At 43.4% G+C, this 23,586-nt stretch overlaps 3 protein-coding genes across 3 annotated transcripts; 2 read left to right on the top strand and 1 right to left on the bottom strand.

The window, feature by feature from the left end:
* Positions 1-5,496: 5,496 nt before the first annotated feature.
* Positions 5,497-6,033, top strand: LOC103701372 (tetraspanin-15). Its single transcript, XM_017841363.1, has one exon. It carries the CDS (start codon positions 5,497-5,499, stop codon positions 6,031-6,033), a length of 537 nt encoding a protein of 178 aa, XP_017696852.1.
* A 3,896-nt stretch (positions 6,034-9,929) lies between these two features.
* Positions 9,930-10,494, top strand: LOC103701186 (putative per-hexamer repeat protein 5). The gene has a single exon (XM_008783158.4). The coding sequence runs from the start codon at positions 9,994-9,996 to the stop codon at positions 10,399-10,401; it is 408 nt and encodes a 135-aa protein (XP_008781380.2). The 5' UTR covers positions 9,930-9,993; the 3' UTR covers positions 10,402-10,494.
* Positions 10,495-18,465: 7,971 nt separating this feature from the next.
* LOC103701187 (UDP-glucuronate 4-epimerase 1-like) lies at positions 18,466-20,333 on the bottom strand. Its single transcript, XM_008783160.4, has one exon. It carries the CDS (start codon positions 20,045-20,047, stop codon positions 18,749-18,751), a length of 1,299 nt encoding a protein of 432 aa, XP_008781382.1. The 5' UTR covers positions 20,048-20,333; the 3' UTR covers positions 18,466-18,748.
* Between the last annotated feature and the right edge of the window lie 3,253 nt (positions 20,334-23,586).

Genomic DNA, 23,586 nt, shown 5'->3' on the forward strand with positions numbered 1-23,586 from the left:
TGCTCGAGAATCTTCCTCGCGCCGGCGCTCCTCCCCATGGGAGAGGAAGGAGCGCGGGTTGAGGAAGACAGGTGAGCGCTCGGGGAGCAGCGGCTCCTGGGCCCGCTGTGGCGCTCGAGACATCACACCCTGCAGGTTCTGCACTACCTCCGCGAGGGTGCGAACCTGCTGGGCTAACTGGTCGAACTGAGCGGCTTCGACCATCTGAATGGGGGGTGGAATGGTGGAGTGTTGCTGAGAATGTGTTGGAGACGCAGCGGTCTCCCGGCCGGAGGCGCGAGAGGCCCCGCGACCGGAGGCATTGGAAGCTCCACGACCACCTCGCCGTGCCATTACGATCGCTCTGAGATCAGTCCCTTCCTCTAGCGCCAACTGTTGCTGGTGGTCCAAACCGAGAACGATTGACACAGCGGTGTGAACGGGGTTCCGTCTGAGTTGTCTTGGTTGGTGTTGGTTACGCTCCACCTTCCACCGGGAAACCTGCGAGCAAGCCTCGCACCACCACTGGGGTAGCGGGGGCCCTCCGACGATCAAGTCAGAGGAGATTGGAGGAGGAGGAGAGATGATAATAGCAAGCAAGAGAGTGCTCTGGAAGATATTGCTTACCCCCCCTTCTCCCCCCAGCCGCATATATACCTGGCTGGGGGGTCTCTCAGGGGGGTTTGTCATCGTGGGGCGTGATGGAGTGGCCACTGACATGGCCGTTACAGGGCGTCGTGGAGCAGCGCTGGGTACGGCCATGACAGGGCGTAGTGGAGTTCCGCTTTGTACGGCTGATACAGGAGATCGTGGAACAGCATCGGATACAGCCGTTGCAGGGAGTAGTGGAGCAGGAGGCCTCGGCGTGCCTCTGGGAAGCAGCCTGTCGTTATCAAGAGATCTCCGACTCGGGGTCGGAGTGCTGGATCAGGGGGCAGCCGACTCGGGGTCGGGCTGCGGTGCTGAGGATATCCGACTTGGGGTCGGATTGCTAGATTAAGGGGCAGCCGACTCGGGGTCGGGCTGCGAAGCCGAAGATGTCCGACTCGGGGCCGGACTGCTGGATCGAAGGGCAGCCGACTCGAGGTCGGGCTGTGGAGCCAAAGATGTCCGACTCGGGGTCGGATTGCTGGATCAAAGGACAGCCGTAGTCTTCTTGGGCGCGCGTGCCGGTCACGTGGAGCATGGCGGCTTAGTTCCCCCGTAACAATGCCATATGGAGCTTTTCCTTTTATAAACCAGATTTATTAAACCAATCTAGAATAAATATATTTGTAGGAATCAAAAAATAAAATGTCTAAAAATTTAGCAGGAAAATCTAGCCAACAAGAAATATGGCTTGTTTTCCCCTACAAAAAAAAAAAGTCATTACATTATAATTCAAATAATGTAATAGGATCACTTGATGGATGTTCGTGTTTGTGTCTAGCTTTGTTTAGGACTTTAAGCCAGCAACAATGCTTTCATCAATATTTTTTGATTCTGAACTAGCAATATACTTTAAATCAGGGCCCGTTCCGAGCCAAAAGTTTTTTGTGGCTCGCGGATAAACTGCGACGATCGGCTCCATACGATATAGATATAGGAGTATGATAATTTTGCTTTATTTTTTTTATGCTTTGTCCGTTGAGATCAAAGGATAGGATGGTTTTTCTTTTTTTTCCTGGCCCGTGGGACTTAATTTTAACCCACTCAAAAAGAAAAGAAAATCAAAATTTGCATGGTCCGAAGGTTGTTTTTATCCATACATGCATGCAGGCACAATATCATCGATAGTCATGATGTCTTCTAGAGTAGAAAAAAATCATACAATCTGGTGATCCTTTTTGAGTGTGTCTTTAGTTACCGGCTTGTTTGGCAACACTGTTGCTGTTGTCATGCTTTCGTTAATCGCAATACGAATTAGTAATTATATCAAGACTGACATTCAAGATTGCATTTGCACAGGATTTTTGAGATCCTTTGCTTCTATTTCTGCTCTATTTTGAAGGCAACAAAATTTGCTTCCAAAAATTTCAAAAATTTGACAAATAAATTGAAAAATAAATTTTTTTCCTTCGTACATGTACATTCTTAAACATATATATTTTTTTAAAACAAAAGAAGAGTGATACCAAACAGGCCCTGCACCATTCACAACAAAAAAAGAAATACATAAAAAAAATGAAAACAAATTAAAGATAAAGGCAGAATAAACATAACATCGACTTTATTGATGTAAAAGAGCGTTGAACAGTTTTTACACAGTTAACAACACTGGAAGAGAGAGAGAGACTTTTGTTCATCTACCGAAGACGTGCATGGGTTTAGAGACCGCAGAATGAAATGCACACAGCTGGGCCAACGGTCTCCTCGTCAGTGGCGGCCACCCCCCGAACCAGACCCGGAGCCATAACCATATCCCTCGCCATACCCCGAACCGGAACCGGACCCGGCACCATTGCCGGAACCACCCCCATACCCATGACCTTCCCCGTAGCCAGACCCTGACCCCGAACCACGCCCACTTCCCTGACCCGCCCCTGAACCCGCGCCGGACCCTGCCGAAGACCCAGCGCCTGAACCACCCGAACCAGCGTAAGAACCGGCGTTGGAGCCAGCGTACGAACCTGCTCCCGAGCCCGAACCGGACGCCGAGCCCGAGCCGGATGCCGAGCCAGAACCGGAGGCGGAACCTGAACCAGAGCCCGAGCCAGATGCCGAGCCCCCATCGCCAAGGCCGAGCCCGAGACCAAGCCCGAGGCCGAGCCCGAGGCCCAAGTCCTTCCGGACAGGACGGCTCTCCGTGGTGGATAAAGCCAAGGAAAAGGAGAAGAGAAGCAAGGCAACAAAAGAAGTCTTCTCAGCTGCCATCTCTACCCTCTCCAGGCTATTATTTGGAAACTCTTAAGAGAAGTACAGGGGACTAGGAGAAGGGTATATTTATAGGCCATTCTGCAACCGAGTGGAAGCCGTCATCACACGTTAAAATAAATGGTTGGAGTTGTATTCAAGAAGAAGCAAAGGAAGTCCACGCATGATTTGTGGCTGAAAGGAACGGCACAAAAGATAGTGGGGGTTGCAGGAATCCATTTAGTTTGTGAGGGCAACAAAAAAGAAAGATCGAGTGTCACGTCCACGCGCACTAGTGTCTGAGAATAACACGTAGGCTAGCACGTGTCGAGTACGGGGCCAATGTTGGAGTGGTCATTAGAAAATAGATATTGATCTGGTTCTACCAAATCTCTTTAGACTTCGTGCATGGCTACATGCAAACAAGAGAATAGTTGGAGGTTTAATACAGAGGAACTTCAAACAAGCTATAAACCAGCTAGTTCGCTACGTTTCTAAAACTTGGAGCCCTCACCCTTCGTTTAGAGGGGCCCAATGCTAACATGTTAGGTATTGGTGCATGAAGCTATTATAAGGTGTGGATGGGTCCTACGATTTGGACGACAAATTTAATCTCTTTTCTCTCTCTTTTTTTAATGTATAATAGCAACACGCGTCAGTATGAATTCATTTTAGATCCATGGTCAACTTGATCTACCTAATAATTTCTATCTCCTCAGTTATGAGCTGCAATACAAAGTGCATGAAAGATTTCGGCTATGCCGTTGTTGTCAGGTTCCACTAGCGAGGACTTAGTGGCCGCAGCTTTACGACACTGTCACGTTAAAATGGTCTATGATTATGTCCCGGCCTGCGGCCACTTTATCAAGTTGCCTTTAGCTGGAGGTCCCGGACCTCGTTTCCTTCGTTCGAATGGGACCGAGACAGAAGGGAAGGTGCGACGCTGCAAACTTTATTTTATTCCAACGCATGGCTCAAATCTCTAGATAGGGTGAGGTTTCAGTTTACGTGCTCTGGTCTTCTAGGATCTAGAAGGTGATAAGATTTTCCTACGGATGGAGAGTGCAACATTGCCAATTGTCCGAAGGGTAACATTATTGCTGTTTGTTCTATTGGAAAGGCAAATGTTTGTTGGAATATGGAACAAGCGAGATTGCATATAATCTTGTGATTGTTGTTGCTTCAAGTGCACAATGTTATACTCTTGATCAGCTTTGATTATTGTTGTTCGAATTCATTAATTGATATTGGGTTTCTAGTATTGCAAGTCGATGAGGCCCGATTAAGGGCTTACCAATTCCAACTCTACCTGTTATATTGCTGATCCAAAATTGAACCAGACTTCAAAAGATTTTGACCTTGCTACAATTTCTTGTAGATAGATGTAAGCTGATTTGGATATATACATGCACTTATACACATATATACATATCTATGTATACATTTTCGTGATTCTGGGGAGCAATGTCCCTCTCTGGCTCTCTCGTTGCGATAAAAAAAAGTTACTTTTGAATCCATGTCCTTGCGAACTTGCCAAAACATCGTCATTATCTAGGGTAAAGTGCTATATGCACATTTTTTTTATATAAAAAAGGAATATCACGAACTTATCAGTTTAATTAATAATACTGTTACTTGAAGAGTGTATAAGATAGAAGTGAGATACATAAAAGTGACGTGTTTATGCTTCTTGTCTATCTCGCATTCCTAGGATTCTCTGGCCGGCTTGAAGCCCAACAGACTGGGCTTCGGCCTAGCTCGAAAAAATTCAAACCAAATTTGGGCTTAAATTAGTAGTACTCGGATATGTCATTAGCTCGACTCGGGCCCAACCTAAGCCTGAGCCCCAATAAGACCTGAGATGGTGCCTGATTTGAGACCCGAATCAATTTAATTTTGTATGTTATTATTTAGAGAGAATAGTGAGAAAGTAAATGATTATAAATTAAAATGGGTTGAGCCGAGAATAATGTATTATGTATCATTTACTTGTATTATAGGAGAGAGTCAAATTTTTAACTAGCTCATTTACTTGTGAAGTACTATCATAAAATATAAATTTTCAATTGGGTTCAGACCGAATCTATTTTTAGCCCAAATGGATAATTCTAGCGGGCCCAATCGGGTTTGGGCCGAGCTTGAGCCTGAGCTTGGGTCTGGATTATCCAAAAAAACTTTGGACCTAAGTCATGCCTGAAGTCCCAAACAAATTTAGGCCGGATCGAATAGAAACGTGGGCCGGGCCGGCCCCCTTCCAGCCCATCTATCAGCAAGAGGAACAGCTTTGATGACTCCCGCAGCTTCCGAACCAAACGGTAAATTGACTGCGTCGACCGTTGGCAAGCAGTGGCGCGCAAGACGGACGCGGAGGGCTCCGCGGCGCGCGACGAGAAACAAAAGCGGAGCCGATCCCGCCCTCCATCCACTATTAAAGAACACGCGTACGGCCAACATTCTTCCTCCAAACCAATATCCGTTGGCCGCCTCACCTCCGTTCCGATCCAAATGCTAAGCTCTTCCATCTAACTATACTTTTGACTCTTTCTTAAACCAAAGATTCCATCAAGATATGCGACTAACAACCCCCCTAATATCTCTCACTCAACTCAACTCGCTCCCTCACTCCTACTACGTACTAATCTTGTTCTTTTCTTTCTTGTTTCTCTGAGAAGACTTCACTACTTGATGACCTCTGGGGCTCCTGCACCCAAAGCCCTCCCTCCTCCCCCTTCTTCCCCCGCCGAGAAGATGAAGAAAATCCTCGGCACGCTTGCCATCTTCGGCTACTTCCTCTCCCTCCCAATCCTTGCCTTCGGCATCTGGCTCCTCGCCACCCGAGAGTACGAGTGCGAGAATCTCCTGCAAATGCCGGCAATGCGGATAGGCATCGGCGTCGGGCTGCTGTTCCTCTTTGTGACCAGTAATGTTGTGGTATACTATGGGAGACGGGTGCTGATGCCCGGGCACACGATACTGAGCGTCGCGCTGGTGGTGATGCTGACGGTGGGGCTGTCGCTGGTTGGCACGTACAGGATGGAGGCCAGAGGAGTGCCGGCATCGCCGATGTGGCTGCGGGGGAGGGTGGCGAGAGGCGATACATGGAACAACATCAAGACATGCCTCTCTGACAACGGCATATGTGCCGAATTGACCTACAAGACGATCCAGCTCACCTCGTACGAATTCAGCATGGTGAAGCTCTCTGCTATCGAGGTAAGATGAGATATAGTGTAGGAAAATGATCGATCTTAGAGCCTGTTTGGCTAATCCAGTAGGAATCTGCTGAATTTTCTGCTGGATTCCTGGATTGAGCTGACCATTTAAGAACGGCTTATATCAACTCAACACCTCCTTTCTCTTCCTACGGACGGACTGACCCACTCCGAGCTGGTAGCTATTTGCCTCCCTTGTCTTCGAAATTTTTTTTTATGATTACTAAAGGGTAAGTGACAGTAAGTAGGTTATTGGAGTAACTTAGGGCCTTATCTTATACGCTAGGAAATGAATAGTTTAGATGGAACGAGAGAGATTGATACCAATTTCGTGCACCTTCGTATTATTAACAACTTTCACGTACAAAACAATCTTCTTTAACATTGGTTATTCTAATCATGATGGCAGCCAACTCACTCAAAAGATCGGCTTTAAATGAAGTAGAAATCACTCAATTTTTTCGTTTGTTTTTTTGTTTTATAGTGTTTGGCCTATCAAATTTATTGTGTAGCCAAGTCGAAGATGATTGTTTTGCATTATGTCGATGCAAAGATGGCGAGAAGGTCCATCACCATTTCCTTGGATCATGAAAATTTTCATTTGTTTGATTGAAGAAGATCTGTTGCCTTCTTAATTATAAAGTTGATAACTAAACTACAAATTAAGTTAATGTTTTAAATGTTATTGACGATGATTTTTTTGTGATGAATAAGGCTGGTTGTTGTAAGCCATCAGACTTGTGTGGTATGGTGTATGTAAATGCTACGTATTGGAATGCGGCTGGGAGGAAGAATGGAGGAGAAAACAGATCGGCAGCAGATCCAACGGTGCTTCCTTCCTTTGGGGATTGTGGCAGATGGAGCAATGAATGCAATGAGCTCTGTTACGGTTGCTACTCATGCAAGGTGGGGTTCTTGAAGACCATAACATCTAGATGGAGGAAGACAGGTATATTTCTCACTGTAATGTCAGTGTTACTGGTGGCAGTCCATTCCGTACGTTTTATTCTCATGATGTCTGAGAGGAACAAGTAGCTAGCAGAAAGCATAACACTTGGAACTGTAGGGTTTTTCATTGTTTAGCATGTCTTTTGAAGAAAGAGTTTTTTGTAGTCCATGCTAATGGAAAGATTAGGTTTCTCTATTTTATTTTATTTTACTTTCGTTTCTTGGCTACGTAGTAATAATTTTTTTTTTAAAAAAAGAATGAATTATTGATGAAAATAGAAAACAGGACTTCCATGATCACAAAATGACTAAAAATTCCATAAATTTGTTCCTTACAACTTCTCTACAATCACAGGTAGAGAACCCGCAGCTGGGATCGATATATCCCACTTTATAACTTAGTCCTCAAATCTCTGCACATCTTGCTAATAAAATTTTCACTTTAAGCATAATTTCACTTTAAGCATAAGCATAATTAATTTCATAATCTCAACGTGCATCAATTCTTTATCTTTTTAGGATACTTTAAGCATAGTTAATTAATTTCACAATTTCAAACAACCAACCAAATCTTATAAATGTATATCCTCATGATGAAAATGTTCTTTATAAAAACATCAGTAGGCAATAAAGATGAGAATACCGCTAATTAGCTCTGCCCCCTAGTAAAGATGAGAATGGATTGATGACTCGGTTCAACAGTCAAGAATTGATAAGCTGGTTTCTTTAAGTCAATCATATTTCGTTAGCTATATGAAACGCCTAAAGGTCATGCAACCAACTCTTCTGTGTGCGCGGGGCCAAAGGGTGTGACCTCAATAGCAGTAGGAATTGCTCCAACTCGGTGAAGGCCGAGGTTCTGGATCTAGTGACAGTTCGGGCCCAGGTTATGGTGGGGGTAATGGGTATGGGTCTGGGGTATGGTAGTGGCCATGGCAAGTGATTCACTTGACTGTAATTTTATGTACTAGAATTGCACCACCTCACTGTATTAATAAATAAGGACATGGCCAATAAGAGTGCTTCAGCTTTGATCTATGATCTTTTCTTTCAACTGCTTTTCTTAAACACTACGGTAAGTTCTGACTTCATATGTGCAATTTGTATGGAATGTCAAATTTCCCGTATGGAATACCAAAGATGCATCTATCATATAAGCTGTGACTAGAGGATTGCATGGCCACCTAAGAAAGCTCGATTCCAAATAAAAGGAGCGAGATTTATCGCGTACAATATTTTTAAGAAAATCATACAAGAAAGATGGCTCCCTTCTAATGCCAACTTCACTGCATATTGCTCTACATCAATCTCTCGCTTACACTCACTCGATATACTCGCAGCATGCTCTCCTAAACTTGGAAAAAATGCGACGGCAAAACTACTAAACTTAATTAATTGTTTCCTAAAACTAAGGCAAGCTACGGAACTATGCCCGGAGGCATGCAAGAGGACCAGACCTCTTAAATGTTAACCTGGTAGAAGCCGGCTTCAACTAATTAAAGGGGATGCTTTGACATGAAAAGAAGTTGGCTATCTCATGCAGAGCAGCCATGCATGCCCTCAGAAAAGAAAATCTCTCCAAAGATGCAATAGGTGAAGAGGAGTTCCTTCATCTTTTAGGTTCAAATTACTAGTTATCTTGAGCACCTGTGCAGATCCTATATGTTGTTATAATCATGTCATGGAGATACAAAATCCAACTAGCATACCAACTTGGTAATGGGTCTCTTCGCATGGCAGTTGATCCTCCACAACTGAAGTCATAGAGTTGCATAACCAACAAAAAAACAGGGCAAATTGATTCCTGGTCCTTTCTTTGACTGTCAGGTGCCCCAATGGAAAGTAATTTTGCACAGCTACAATTGTATAGGATTGCACATTCTTCAACTCGAGAAGTCTTGCATCATTGGCCGGATTGAAATGATATATACTTATACTTCAAATTTTATTTGAATTTTCAGTTCTCCCACCAGTTTTAGGGCTTACTCATCTGTAAAGAAAAATGTAGATACTAGACAGAACAATGAGAAGCCAAGATCTAATATACCTGGGTTGGGCGTGTTCAAGATCATTTTCTATGCTTGCTTCGTTAAGCCATGAATCCTCATAGGAAGTATCAGCATGCGGCCAAGATTGGATGTTTTCTTGAGTGCCCTCATGGCACCTGGATCACCTCCATCTAAGTTTGATAGATGCAAACCAAGATGAGAGCAGGCTGACACCAGCATCCAATATAAGACTGCCATCATCTCATCATGTTTTGAGTAGGTGCGGTAGTCATCCAAGCTGTCCAGCACCTTCACAATTTTGGTGGCAAGATGTCATATCCTATTTCATACTCCTTTCAATTAGTTTTCTAAATAACACAAGTTGTTTAGCTGCATTTCCAATAGCAACTACATTGACGACTCGTGGCAATCAACCTCAACGCGACTCAGCAGAGTAAATAGTTTATCCATTGATCCCTTTTCTTCTAGACAAATTGTGCATTGTTCCACTATGAGTGCATGCATGCCTGGATACATATATATATATATATATATATATACATCCTGTTGAGATAACCACGTAACGCTTCTTAAATAAAATTCTATCCTACCGCACCATTTTAAACCAAATGTCGCCTAAGAAGAGATCTAAACACAGCAACCTTCATCTTTTTTGGAAGCTCTGCAATCCACTAATTAAATTGCTTATTATAAAACAAGTAGATACTCACTCTACCTTTAGTGCGCGGGGCAAATGGGCGGTGGGGTTCGGCTGCGTGGCAAACAGCACCAGAGATTAATGCAGGTGGACTCCTCCACTGAGAACGTATACAATCTCCTCCACAAGCTTCGAGGGGCACGCCAACCCATCGAGATCCTTCTCTGATCTGTCTCTCCAGTCATCACCAATGCTTTGCTTCTACTTGCCGCATCCTTGTATCCACCAGCCTATAAATAGCTATTCCTTCAGCTACTCTTCGTCACAAAACTTACAACTATACTACCATCTTTTTAGTGAGTAGGAATTAGAAGAAATGGCTTGTTTGAAGCCTCTAGTCCTTGCTGTTTTTGTTGTTGCGTCCTTTGCTTTGGTTGCAGAGAGCCGGGTCTCTAGGATGGACCTTGGCCTGGGACTGGGTGGGGGAGTTGGTGCTGGCACTGGAGTTGATGTTGGCACAGGAGGTGTTAGTGTCTCTGGCTCTGGGTCTGGCTCGGGCTCGGCATCTCGGTCTGCAGGCTCCGACTCCGACTCCGATTCATTTTCTGCTTCTCGGTCTGGGTCTATTTCAATCCCCCTTCTGGGACCTGGAGGTAGTTCATCTGCGGGTTCTGGTGCCGGTTCCTCTGCGGGTTCCGGTGCTGGCTCCGGTTTGAGCTCCGGACATGGTGAAGGCTATGGTGAGGGCCACGGACATGGGTCTGGCAGTGGAAATGGCAATTAAGAGAGTAATATTATGAACCAGATGTCTTGCACCACCTTAGTGTAATGATAAATAAAGAGATGGTGAATGAGAATGCTTGTGCCTTGAACTATATTCTACTTTTCTTAAATATTTCCTGTGACTAACAATAGCGTAATTCATGCATGCAGCCCTTTTGACTTACTTGCATTCCTTATCTAAGAAGCAAAAAAAAAAAAGAAAAGAAGAAGAGTTTTGCATGTACACCATCAATGGATGGCGTATTGGAACGTGGAATTTGCATCTAGTAAATAACAGTGGCTAAATAAGTCATAGGTTTCCTGTAAGAGGGATGAAATCCACTATAACACTCGTTCTTCCAGATAAATGGAGGTCTGTGTTGTATCTAATATTTTAAATACAAGAAGGATGGTGTTTCTTTGTTGTCCTCCACCATATATATTTCTCACCATATATTGTTCTGTGAGATGATGGATGGATATTAAATCAAGTACGCTTGCCTGCATGGAATGCCCCAGCAGATCAAAGCTGCTGGAATTCTAATCAAAACGTAAAAATTAATCCATACGTTTCTTAATGCAATGAAGAAAAAACGTGTGGTGTTAAAGGCAGGATAATGGATGGACAGTTTTCTTTTGTTTAATGGTAAATAAAAAACTTGTTGCCAGTTTTGTATTTCGCTTTTAATGGTTGGTTAAAATAAACTTGTACTGTTGGGTTGTAGATGCCTATATAAGGCTACTGTTGTTCTTTGTTTTTAAAAATATATATTAAAGAAAGGCCTCTATCTTCATTTGTGATAGAGTTCTAAGTTCATAAATTTAGAGCCTTCAAAAGCATCCTTACAATGCCTAGTGTAGGGATTTTTTCTGCAGATAATATTAATGCCAGCTGCTACCAAGTTAAGGATGAGGGAAGGCTGATACCAAGTTACCAAAATCCAATTTACAAAGTCCCTAATCTCATATCGACATGTTTCAGATATATGCAAGAATTATCCAGGAGTTCTAGAGCAGTTCATCAATCTTGGCACCCAAGACCTAATCTACTTTCCCTTAAAAAAAATGAGATTTTTTTTGATACATGATAAACCAATGATACCCCTTCTATTAATCTTCCTAAATAGCATAACTGGACAAGCTGAGGCCAGGTTTGACTAGTAGTAAACCTAGCCCGCTGCTTCATTAATTATATTTTCTTTTCTTTACCCACATACGAAAGCTTAGTCAACCTCCATTTGAATTAGTAGAATGGTTAACTTTAAGCATGAGTCCATTACACGCATGCATTGCAGATAAAAATGTCTATTGATGTTGGTGATGGTTAAATAAATAAAATCGATGCATCACACCGCACCATCTGGATCATTCGGCCAAAGACCCAAGGTGTCACTAAGTCACCTAACAAAGGATGACCACTACAACGTCAAAAGTAGGTCACGAGACCAAATGAAACCACGCTAGAGACTATGGGGGATGGCTCCACTGTGATTGGATATCCTATCTCCTCCGGTGCTTTCAAGGCCACAAAGCACAAAACATGGAAATCAGTCCCCCCCCCCCCCCAAAAAAAAAAAAAAAAAAATCACAAAAGCTTGCATCTAGTGTTGGAGCAATTTGGTTATGAATGTTTTTATGTGCCATTATATGGGGTTTGATATACAATCAATGTAGACATCTCTTGGTGGCCTCTAAAGAGAGAGACGAGGTACATGACGGTGTTGGAGCAGAGAAGACTGTAGCTTTGGTATGCAACACCTTTTGTGAAATTTTTTATAGATACTGTTACGCCCCCACCTGCACGGGGCACGTGAGATACCCAGTGCCCACGTAGGAGCCACATGAGGGTGGACCGTGGGGCTCTCCTGCCAGATATTGTCTGATTCCGGGGTTTGCACGCGCGCCGCACGTACCGCTTAAACCCCTTTTCGATTTTGTTTTCCACCCAAAACGCGTCTGCAAGATCTAGAGACACCTGCCTCATATGCCCAGACTCTGAAAGGAGTCTTTCCGATGTGGGACTATTGGGTCTCGCACCCTTCCCACCATCAGATAAGAGCCGTCCTTGGCTTTGATACCAAATGTCATGCCCCCGCCTGCATAGAGCACGTGAGGCACCTAGTGCCCACGTAGAAGCCACATGAGGGTGGACCGCGGGGCTCCTCTGTGAGATATTGTCCAGTTCCAGGGCCCGCACGCGCGCTGTACGCACCACTCAAACCCCTCTCCGATTTTGTTTTCCACCCAAAATACGTCTGCAGGATTTGAAGACACCCGCTTCATATGCCCAGGCTTTGAAACGAGTCTCTCCGATAAAAACTATTGGGTCTCACAGATACTATGCAGAAGATTAGAATACAAAAAATTATAAAATAAACTAGAATCAATCAAGGAGTACATTGAGATCCCTCTGAAGCCATTGATAATTATTTTTTGACTTTCTCGGTATGATCTTGCGACTTTTAAGCCCACTTTTGAGTAAGCGCCCGAATGATTTCAACAAAAGGAGGTAAAATCTCCTAGTTGGGCTCTCTTCGAGCAAGCTCTTCGCAGCAGTAGCGAAAGAAGAAAACACAAGAGCAGAAAGGATCTTTCTATCTTCTTCTCCTTGTTGATGCATATCTCCTTAATAGGATAAGAGCCTCCTAGGAACGTAGAAACGTGGATGCTCTAGAATTTTATATCATACGGATATATGTACAAGTGGAGTGGTGACCTGGCTTAATTAGTATAATGTTGATGGGTCTATCCATTATGAAGCCTATTAACCAATCTAGGCCTATACCAATACTCACTATATCATATAACTTAGACAACAATGTCCAAATTAACAATATGATCACAAATTTATTTTAGACTCCTTAAATATTCATTCATACGATAACTAAGCTCGTATTATATAGTGAAATGAAATAAAATCAATCTATAATCAATGGAAGCCAATTTTTCTGAAAAATTCGAACACCCTTATGTTGAAAACCTGCATTGCAAGTGGAGTATCAATCTCCCTCTCACTCTCTAGGGATGATGACTTTCATAACCATTGTTAATTATTATTTTAGCAAGAAACAACATATAATAATGAAAGAATAATAACACTATTTATCTAAATTGCCACTTGCTACATAAAAAAGCATTATTTTTCGATTAACATAGATTTAAGCTTTAAAATTCTAAGTCCATATCTGTATTAGCTGAAAATCCTTCTTTTTTATATGGCAAGCAGTGATTTAAAAAAGCCTTGTCTCATTATATATTTCAATAAAAGATTATTTAATTCGAGTAAATTTAAAACTTCGAACAACATCTCCCATCCTACACCGGTTATGATTTAAATTTTGTATGATTAATATGCTTATTATCTTCTAAAGAGGTATTCCTTGTTGTAGAGCATCAAAAGGCTTCTAGCAAAACGCATATAGGGTTTTCCTTTGGAAAAATGCTTCCTCTCCCTCAAAATTTTCTGGAAACTTATTCAACCCAAGATTTTTGTATTTTAGCCCTCACACCATCTACCTGTGTTTGGCGACAAAAAAAAATAAAGAAACAAATAAAATGGGGTTTAGATCAGTGGATATTATTCAGTGAAGCTTGAGACATATTGTCAGAAGATCTCTAACTTAGCAATATATTAAAAAATTATTTAGACGAGTGGGCTGAAAATTTTATTAAATTTGTAGATTGAACCAACACAGCCAATAAACTTATAAAATTATGGGGATCTATACTCAGAAATAGCTTTAAAATGGATTGATCTGAATTTTATGAGGAGAAAAAAAATCTACTTAACCTAATTTATAATTTCATAATTTTACCGGTTGCATTGACAGAATCAACAAATTTAATAAAATTTTCGGCCCAGCCTAATAATTTCATCCATTCCGTATCATGTGAGATCGAGTAGTGAGGAAGTACAAAGCAGACAAAAAGAGTTAATCCGCCGAAACTATGACTCTTGCCATGATGCATGAATTGCTGGATGGCATTTATTCACATTCATTTCCCATGCCATTCTCGCCATCAGTTTAGCCCAACACAAGGCCTTCGTAGTTTAATTGGCACCTTGTTTTTCTTGTAGGTCCACATTATAATAATCGACCAGTTCTGTTCTGCTGTCTTCCACCAAATCACATCAACATTGCATGGGCCTAGTATTCACATAACATATCTCTCTCTTCTTGGACTCCCTTTTTCTCTGTAGAGTGTTATTCTTGTATGGTTCCATGATATGAAATCAATGAAGTAAATATTATAAAGCTTCTCCTTTTGAGGCTTTTTTTTTCGGTAAAAGAAAAAAAAAAAAGAGGGGAGGAGAGAAAATCTTACCTGCGTAGCAGCCTCCACTAGGCTTTCCTTCCACCAGAAAATGGTCGATGCAGGCCGCAAATTTCCGTGTATCCTCTCCGACCCATGAGTTTTTCCCACTAGGTTCATTATCCACGTGTAAGTACGTCACCCCAGCGCCACCTCAGTATCAGCAGACCAGATGGCGACTCTACCGGACAAATCAGGCATGAAGCATCTGGTCCTCTCGTTTAATCGACGCCCGTATATTTCGAATCTGGATCACTCTGGTAAAATTTAAGCTCCATTCCAATCGTGCTACCTAAGGATGACAATCGAGTCGGGTCAGACATAAACGGGCCGGGTCAGATATTAAATGGGTCAAAAAAGTATAAACCTGAACCTAACCTGTTTATTAAAAATGTTAGAAATTACACTCAGAACCTGACCTGTTTAATAAATAGATAATCCGACCGGATCCGTTTAACCTGTTTAATAAATAGGTCGATTAAACAGATCGGGTTGGTTTATGTTTACCCGTTTAACTAAATATTACTGCAAATAACCAGAAATAAAATACTCAAAATAAAAGAGGAGAGAGATTATCCGTGCTCGATGCTTCCCTCGTCCTTCCCATCGGGGAGCTTATTGGCGCTCCTCGGCCTGCTATCACCGTCATCCACCGACAAGAGAGAGAGAGATGGGAGGTTCGACTAGGGGAGAGAGAGAGAGGTTGGGGGTTGGGGTCCTTGGGGTTCCGTTCAGCAACAGAGAGATGTGGAGCGGTTGGGAGGCTTCGACGGAGAGAGAGAGAGAGATGTGGAGCGGTTGGGAGGCTTCGACGGAGAGAGAGAGATGTGGGGGGTTGGGGCTTTAGCCAGAAAGAGAGGGTGCCTACTGGTTTGAAATGAAGAGATTGAGAGAGATACGACTCACACTTTCTCTTCCTTTCTTTCTAATTTCTCTGCTCCTTTTCTTTCGTCTTGCTCCTCAGCTCCATGGCAGCCGCAAGATTTCTCCTCCGCCGCAGCTCTTTCGCCGCCGCCTGTTGCTCGGGTCCAAGTCGTCAAAACCCTTAAGCTGCTGCACTGTTACCTCCATCGTAGTCCATGGGCTTGCTCGAGTCCCTGCCGCGGTCGCCATTGACGAGAAGGCGGAAGTAGTCGGCAAGGGGGAGGAGAGGGCGGAGGCGGAGGTCCGGAGGAGAGGGGGAGGAGACGGCAAAGGCGAAGAATCCAGAGGAGAGGAGAGCGGAGACCGGGAGAGGGACGTTGAGGGAAGAGGGCAGAGCAGTGAAATCAGGCCTCGGAGGTGACACAGTGAAATAGAATCGGGACTGGACACCGAGGGACAGAGGGAGGAAAATGGGAATAGAGCTCGGGCGGCCACAAAGCCTAAGGTCTCTAACCCTAACTTAGGAAAATGGGAATAGAAGTCGCGGACGGCGCTGTGTGGACCTCGCAGGCCGACGCGGGGAGTTGGGCCGAGGCAAAGAAAACAGGCTGAGGCGGAGAGTTGGGCCAACTCTGGGCTTTGTGGGTTGTGGCCCTCATCTAACAGCCCAATAGTTAAACGGATTAAATAGGTTAAACATGTCAAACATCTAAAATCCGTATCCGATTCAATTAATAAATAGGATAAACGGGTCAACCTTTTTATGACCCATATCTGTTTAGGCCAAATTCAAATCTTTTTATGGTGGATCGTATATGGATCAAATTGGCAGATCGAATCATATTTTGCCATACCTAGTGCTACCATCTTGGTGGCCAAGCTTCTCCTTTTGAGGCTTTTATGTGCTTTGCCTTCACTAGGTAAGGCTTCTGTCATCATTAAGAGGACAGCTAACCCTTTTCCGTTGCTGTCTTCCATCGAACGTTAATAGCATGGAGTTTTGTTTTGCACTCCAAGGCACCCCGGTTATCCCGCCCACGTGGCGCCAATTCGGTCTCTCATCGCGGTGCGATCAGGCGGGCCCACCGTGCTATGATCATCCCACCAACAGCCGCACGCCGTTACGGCACGAGAGACTAGAGAGATGCCTCTTTATAATGGCTTGTCGGATCTACTTGACGACGGTCGATCTAACGGTTGTCATCTTACACGAATCAAAGTACACTGCCTGATGGTATACTCCATTGAAGAGTGATAGCCTACACTAAAAGCTATCGCGCAGCTGTTTGGGATTTGTTAGGTACGGTGACGCTTTCGGCCGAATAGAGCTGGATGATAACACTTGCACCAGCATTCTTGACCCACATCAACCCAACTTGGAATTTGGTCAGGATTCTTGGATCCATATCTTGTGTCCATGAGTTGACTTTAATTTGACCAACTCATAAGACCTTTGCATGACCATCTCCAGCCGACTCGACTTGATCCGTTGTCCTAGGCAGAGGTAGTGCAACCTTATCCCATTGCGGCATCCCTCCTCAATTAAGACCATAATGTTATGGTTTGACTCAGATCAAAGCTTAAATCCACTCTATCCAGTAAAATTAAAAAATAAAATATTTAAAAATTAAGATGAAAGACGTGTTGGAGACCAAGGGAGGGTTAGCCAACGATAGGGTTAGCGACGAAGAAAGGGGCCAACACTAACGAGAGGCAAATGTTCAACACGTTTGTGCCTGCACCGAGCATGGAAAAGCATTTTCTATGCAAGGCTAGTGTTGGACAAGTATCGCATCCTCCTCGAAAGGAAGGGAGGAGAAATTGTTGCTCACGACGCTCACAGATTGTTGGAAGAGTGTATTTTCTATCAAGTAGACTGAATTGTCTCCAAGACAGCAAATTATTTTAGAAATTTTTATTAAGATAAATCACGAATCAATGCCCGACTGTCTGTGCCTCTATATAGGCTTTTATTTTCGGACCTTGTTTGCTTGCTGTATTCCTATCCTGTGAGCTGCAGTTGTATGTAATAGTAATTAAAAAAACCCAATAGTACGGGCTCTTTGATAGCTCCATGGCTAAACCGTTGGATCACGATCAGGTGGTCCACTAATTTTCCCTGTATTATAGTAATTTCAAAGCCGACCAGTCGTGGCGGACCTCCCGAAACTGCATGGATTTGAGCGCTATTCAAGTTTGATCCCGCTCAATCCAATAGCGCGTCCCATCGTTGACACGCTTCCGCCGCGGAAGATTCCAGACGAATCCACGTCATGTGGTCCCCGATGTCCGCCCCACCCATATCGGACCGTCCAATCAGTCCACGTTGTGGGCCCAGATTAATATCATGACGTCAAAAGTGTTTATAAGTAATAACAGGACGAAAGGACGCGTAATTGTTGCCCTTTTTACAGCTGGATATAAAACGGTATGAGCTGTAAGAGGACGGGAGGCAGATTGACGGGAACCGTACGCTCCCTAGAGCAGGCGCGGCGTATCAGAGCCGTCAATTATGGTGCTCCCATCCGTCCCGCTGTCCAGCTTGCGCCCATGATTCACATATCGTGGCCCGAAACTCACCTCCCGTCCACTCATTCATTTAAAGCAAGGCCAAACAAAGTTCCACAAGTCGACCAAGATTCCCGCAATATTTACGAGAGATGCCACTTACCGAGAGCCTTTCCCACCGCCGTCGATCCGAATCTCGAGCGCCAGCCTGTTCGTGATAAAAGACCGGCTACTTTTTCCAGTGGACGGTCACGTGGAATACTCAACCGTACTCCGGTGATTGCGCACCGGCGGTGATCGGATCTCCCCGACCCCACGTGAAGGAGAATAAAGAAAGAGAGAAGCAGCAGAACAGAGTCACCGACCAGTAACATAAATAAAAGAAGAAAGAAGAGATAGAAAGATTAAATATCGGAAAAATTCCACCGCCCAAAACAATAGATTGATGGAACCGGAAAACCCGATCCTTCCTTTACAAAATTAAGAAAAGAAAGAACAGAAAAAAAGTTCCCCACAACGAGTACAGGATCATCAAAGGCAAAGCCTTTTTCTCCTTCCCTTCTTTCCCTCTTCTCCAAGCAAAGAATTTCAAGTGTTTTTTATCCCATAATTAAGGGAAGACCCTAAGAAAAGAACAAAAAACATTAGTAAAGAGCAACCAAAAAAAATGGAGGATATTTTTTTTACAAGTTCTTGGTTCCCCGGGGACTGTAGCCGTAGTAGTGGAGATACCACTTGACGAACTTCTTGAGACCGGTCTCGAGATTGGTGGTCGGCTTGTAGCCGAGCTCGGCTCGAGCCAAGCTGATGTTGGCGTGGGTGAAGGGGACGTCGCCGTTGCCCGGCATCGCCACAACGTTCCGTTTCGCCTTCGCCTTCAGGTGGCGCTCCAAGATCGACACGAGCATCGGCACCGTCACCGGCGACGTGTTCCCCAAGTTGTAGATCCGGTACTGCGCCGGTCCCCGCTTCTTCCCCCCGCTCCCCGTGCTCTTCTCCGCCGTGTCCAGCGACCCCAAGCACCCCTTCACAATGTCGTCGATGTAGGTGAAATCCCTGGCGAGATCGACGCGATCCTTGCCGCTGTAGACCGTGATCGGCTTCCCTTGAAGAATATTTCTGGTGAAGGAGAAGTAAGCCATGTCGGGGCGGCCCCAGGGCCCGTAGACGGTGAAGAAGCGGAGGCCGGTGATCGAGAGGCCGTAGATGTGGTTGTAGGTGTGGGTGATCTCCTCGCCGGCCTTCTTGGTGGCGGCGTAGAGGGAAGCGGGACGGTCGGTGCGGTCCGACTCCGAGAAGGGGGCCTTCTCGTTGAGTCCGTACACCGACGAGGAGGAGGCCCACACGATCGCCGGCTGGGGGTCCGCCGCCTTGCACGCCTCCAGAAGCGTCACCAGGCCGGCGATGTTGCTGTGGACGTAGGACGCCGGGTTCTCGATCGCGTACCGCACCCCGGCCTGGGCGGCGAGGTGCATCACGTGGGTGAATGGGACCACGTCGAAGAGCTTGGCGAGGAGGCGGCCGTCGTTGATGTCGCCCTCGACGACGACGATGCCGTGGGAGACGAGGAGGGATTTCCTGGCCTTCTTCAACGAAGGATCGTAGTAGGTATTGAAGTTGTCGAGGCCGACGACGCCGTCGCCACGCTTGCGGAGGGCAAGGGAGACGTGGGAGCCGACGAATCCGGCGGCGCCAGTGACGAGGACGGAGATCCCTTGCGGGCGTCGGACCTCGGCGGAGGCCCGGATCTGCTTCTCCCAGTGGAGGCCGCCCCACGACGCGGAGAAATACTTGGACGAAGTGTCGACGAAGCTCTGGAAGCTGAGGTACGACGCCGTCAGCGCGATCAAGAAGAGCGCCCACAGGAACATGGTGCTCGTCGACGCGAAGCAACGGTGGAACTGCCGATTAATCGCATGGGCCCGCTCGATCTTCACCTTCCCCGGCGTCGATGGGAACAACTCGTCCTCCAGAATCCTCATCTTCTTCTCCGTCACCGTCTTCGTCTTCTTCGTCTCTATTGCTCCTATTATTCTACCCTTCTCTATCAATGCGTCTCCTTGTTCCTCCTCTAAAACCCTCGAATACTAATAAATTTTAAAGCGGTGGTGGGCTGGGTCGAATAGTAGAAGAACAAATGGATGGATGGGAGTGGGAGGAGACGAGGGAAGGGTCGGAATGCAAGAGAGGAGGCAGGGCAGAGGGAATAAATATATATTTTAATTTTCGGAAAGAAATTTCTGCGCCTGCTGAAGAGAAATGGGCGGAGTGGGGGAGATATAAATAGGGAAAGAGAGAAGAAGGGACAAGGAAACGCGTGAACGCGTTGCACGAGGAATGGCCAAATTAGCTTGCATAAAAATCCCGATTTTCCTAATTTATAGGATTTTGACATTTTGTAAACCCCTTTTTAGTGTTTTTTAAAGTTTCGTAGTTTTTGTAAACAGAATTTCAGGTTTTTTTTCCTTTTAAAACCAATTTAGTTGAAATTAATCTAACATGAAAAAATAAATTTATTATATTTAATATAAAAAGACCAGATATAATAAAAAATAATAGATCGTATATTTATTTTTGTAAAAAAAATAAAATAAATATCATAAGGAGGTGAACTTATTTTTTATTTTAAATTATCAAATAAAGATAATCTAAAACATCATTTTTTGACGAAAATATTATCGCTTATTTATATCAATATTATACTAATTGTATATATTTTATATTAATATTATACTAATATATGATAAAATATATTAATGTATTGAACAATAACATTTATAAATAATAATATATTGAATATATTTATCATAGATATGGTTTATTAATAAATAATTAACATATATTTATTAATCATCAATAAATTTAATATAAAATTAGTAATATTTAATATATTTATTTATAATAAAAAATATTTTTAATATATATGTATAAATTAATTTATAAATATTTATTAAGTTATGTAAATATATTTTAATATTCTAAATAGCCAATATTAATAGCATTTGTATAAGTAGGTCATAAAATGGCCAATAAATAAATTACAAAATTTTATTATCTGGATTATTTATTTAAAAATATTGCTGAAAATTTAGCAATATTTCATATAAAATTATCTCCAATTAAATATAATATTTTCAATACTATTTTTGGAAATATTTTTTTACTAATCGAATATGATAAAATTCATATTTTTTTCTATAATTATTTTATAAAATAAATAATTTTTGAAAATTATCAGATTATGTTATAATTTGACCTACACCAACCAAATATCCCTTAAATTGTTTCCCAAGCGAGGACTGGGGGGGCCACCGTCGACCGCGGTTTGCTGGTTGGTGGAGCGATCCCGCGGCCCTTTACGTACGACCCCCTTAAGCCCTCGCGAATAGGAAATGTAAACCTTTACTAGCTACTCCATCGAATAAAAAGATGCCACGTGGATGGTGAAGGTGGGAGAGGAGTGGTACTATGAAAGCGGATGCGCGGGATTAATGGAAGAGAGGGAATTCGGGGGAACGTGGGGGTAATGGACGGCCGGTTGAACCGGTCGCGGAGAGGGAGGAGGGGGGGATAACCGGGAGAAGACCGCGGGGGGGGCGGTGGTCGCGGTTTGAGATGCCGTTTCGTGGGGACGGTGGACGCTGCTTTGGCTAGCTTTTGACTGTCCCCGTACCGGTTTGTGGGCTAATATTCTCCCTCTCGGAGACTGGCTTCTCCTCCGTGTCGCAATTTAGGGGCCACCATCTGGGAAAGGCCGGGTGGAATACGCCGTACCCGTGAGAGCGGGGCAAAGAGCTAACTCAAGCCACATGGATAGATAGTTGACTGGATACGGAGTGCGGATATGAATGGACACGGATGTCCGTTGCTTTGCGAGATGCGATATGATCATAGGGACAAATTTCTTCTAAGTAGCACACGTTTATTGAAAGGCAAACAGTGCACTAGGTCGTCTTTTTTGTGGCCTGACATCAGAGTCGGAGATATACCCCACACTTTGTATCTTTTTTTCTTTTTTTTGATTTGGCAAGTTGTACTTATGTGAGAACTATATGAATGCCGCTTTTAACCAAAAAAAAAAGCCATATAGATAGGTTATCCTTCGGATAAGGATGGAGGCCCTTTGGCTGCTGCCCCTGGTATCACTGCGAACTGTCGAGCTAACTGATATCCAGCCAAAATTAATAGTGGGATAAGAGCAATAAATTTGTACATATTTCTAAATTATTTATCATGATGACCTCTCTTTGTCCTTTATGCTGCTTCAGACCCACAGCAACCTAAGAATTTTATCCTGGCAAGATCTTTATTATTATGCATCAGCTATATTAATGTATACAAATTTGATAATTTTGCGAATGTTAATCCTTTTTCTATGATTTTAGATAGATTTTTCATTGTCAAAATTCATGGTTCTTCTAAAAAAATCGATATTTTAATATCGAGATCACAAAATGTCTCATTTGCATTTGAAATTTTTCTGCAAATTATTTTAGAATTTTTTTTGCATGAATACTCTTCTAAAAAGTCCATTATCTTAGTATCAGCCACCCCTAAAATTGGAGAAATGAATCAATTTATTCAGAAGTTTCATTATACTTTGTTTCCTACCACAAGTTCCTTTTCTCAGAAAGCTGATCAGGTTTCCTTTGCCATACCAACCCGTAGATTGGTCATGTAGAAGAAATATCATCATTTCTACCTAGCTTAGATGTGGAATTAGAACATTTAGCATTGAATGAATAAAAGTTTACTAGCCCAACAATCTTAAAATGAAGCCTATAATTTCATCATTTTCTTTTATTGTATCTTTCTAGCAGTCTCAAATGAACTTTTCTTGTTATATACCCTTTGCCGATATGTGTTGCCATACATCTCTACCCAAGGAATATCATCTTTCCCTACTAATATTTATCTTATTCTTAATGGCCTTCAAGTTGCCAACATTCATCCCACATTCCACATGCTGTGATGAATGGGAATTCTTTAAGATTCTGAGATGACCTCATCCATCATCAGTTTTTTTTCTAATCTTCATGTCATTTTCTCCACTCAATTATTTACTTTTGTATACCTACACAGTCTATTTTTATAAAGAGGCCAGTGTGGGAGCATGTTACTCAAAAGGAAGGACCCTTCTAGGAAGTCATAGTTCCTTGGGGCACCCCCACATTATCTGATAAGTGGTCCTCTTTATGTCTAGCTATGCAAGGTATTGTTTAATGTTTTTTTTTTTTTTTTTTTGTGACCATATTGCTGAAATCGTTGAATGAATCCTTTTATTTAAGTTTGGCAGTAAGACTCAGAAACTGCAGTACACTTTCTTCTGCAAGCTTTGAGGTATGGCGATTGGCCCTCCTCAAAACCCTAGCATGATGCCCTTGTATTTTATTTGGTCTCTTCTCGTTTGTGCTAATTTTGTATTGATGTGGATCCTTCTACAGTGCTGATTATGATCACAAGCACATGAGATGAGGGACTTCTTGTTGTTATTTCTAATTATATATTGCATCAAGAAAGA

Source organism: Phoenix dactylifera, unplaced genomic scaffold, assembly GCF_009389715.1.
Source record: "Phoenix dactylifera cultivar Barhee BC4 unplaced genomic scaffold, palm_55x_up_171113_PBpolish2nd_filt_p 001456F, whole genome shotgun sequence".
Lineage (NCBI taxonomy): Eukaryota > Viridiplantae > Streptophyta > Magnoliopsida > Arecales > Arecaceae > Phoenix > Phoenix dactylifera.

Bases quoted from the DNA above. Each gene is read 5' to 3' on its own strand.
- LOC103701372 (XM_017841363.1), top strand. From the start codon at position 5,497: ATGACCTCTGGGGCTCCTGCACCCAAAGCCCTCCCTCCTCCCCCTTCT.
- LOC103701186 (XM_008783158.4), top strand. From the start codon at position 9,994: ATGGCTTGTTTGAAGCCTCTAGTCCTTGCTGTTTTTGTTGTTGCGTCC.
- LOC103701187 (XM_008783160.4), bottom strand. From the start codon at position 20,047: ATGAGGATTCTGGAGGACGAGTTGTTCCCATCGACGCCGGGGAAGGTG.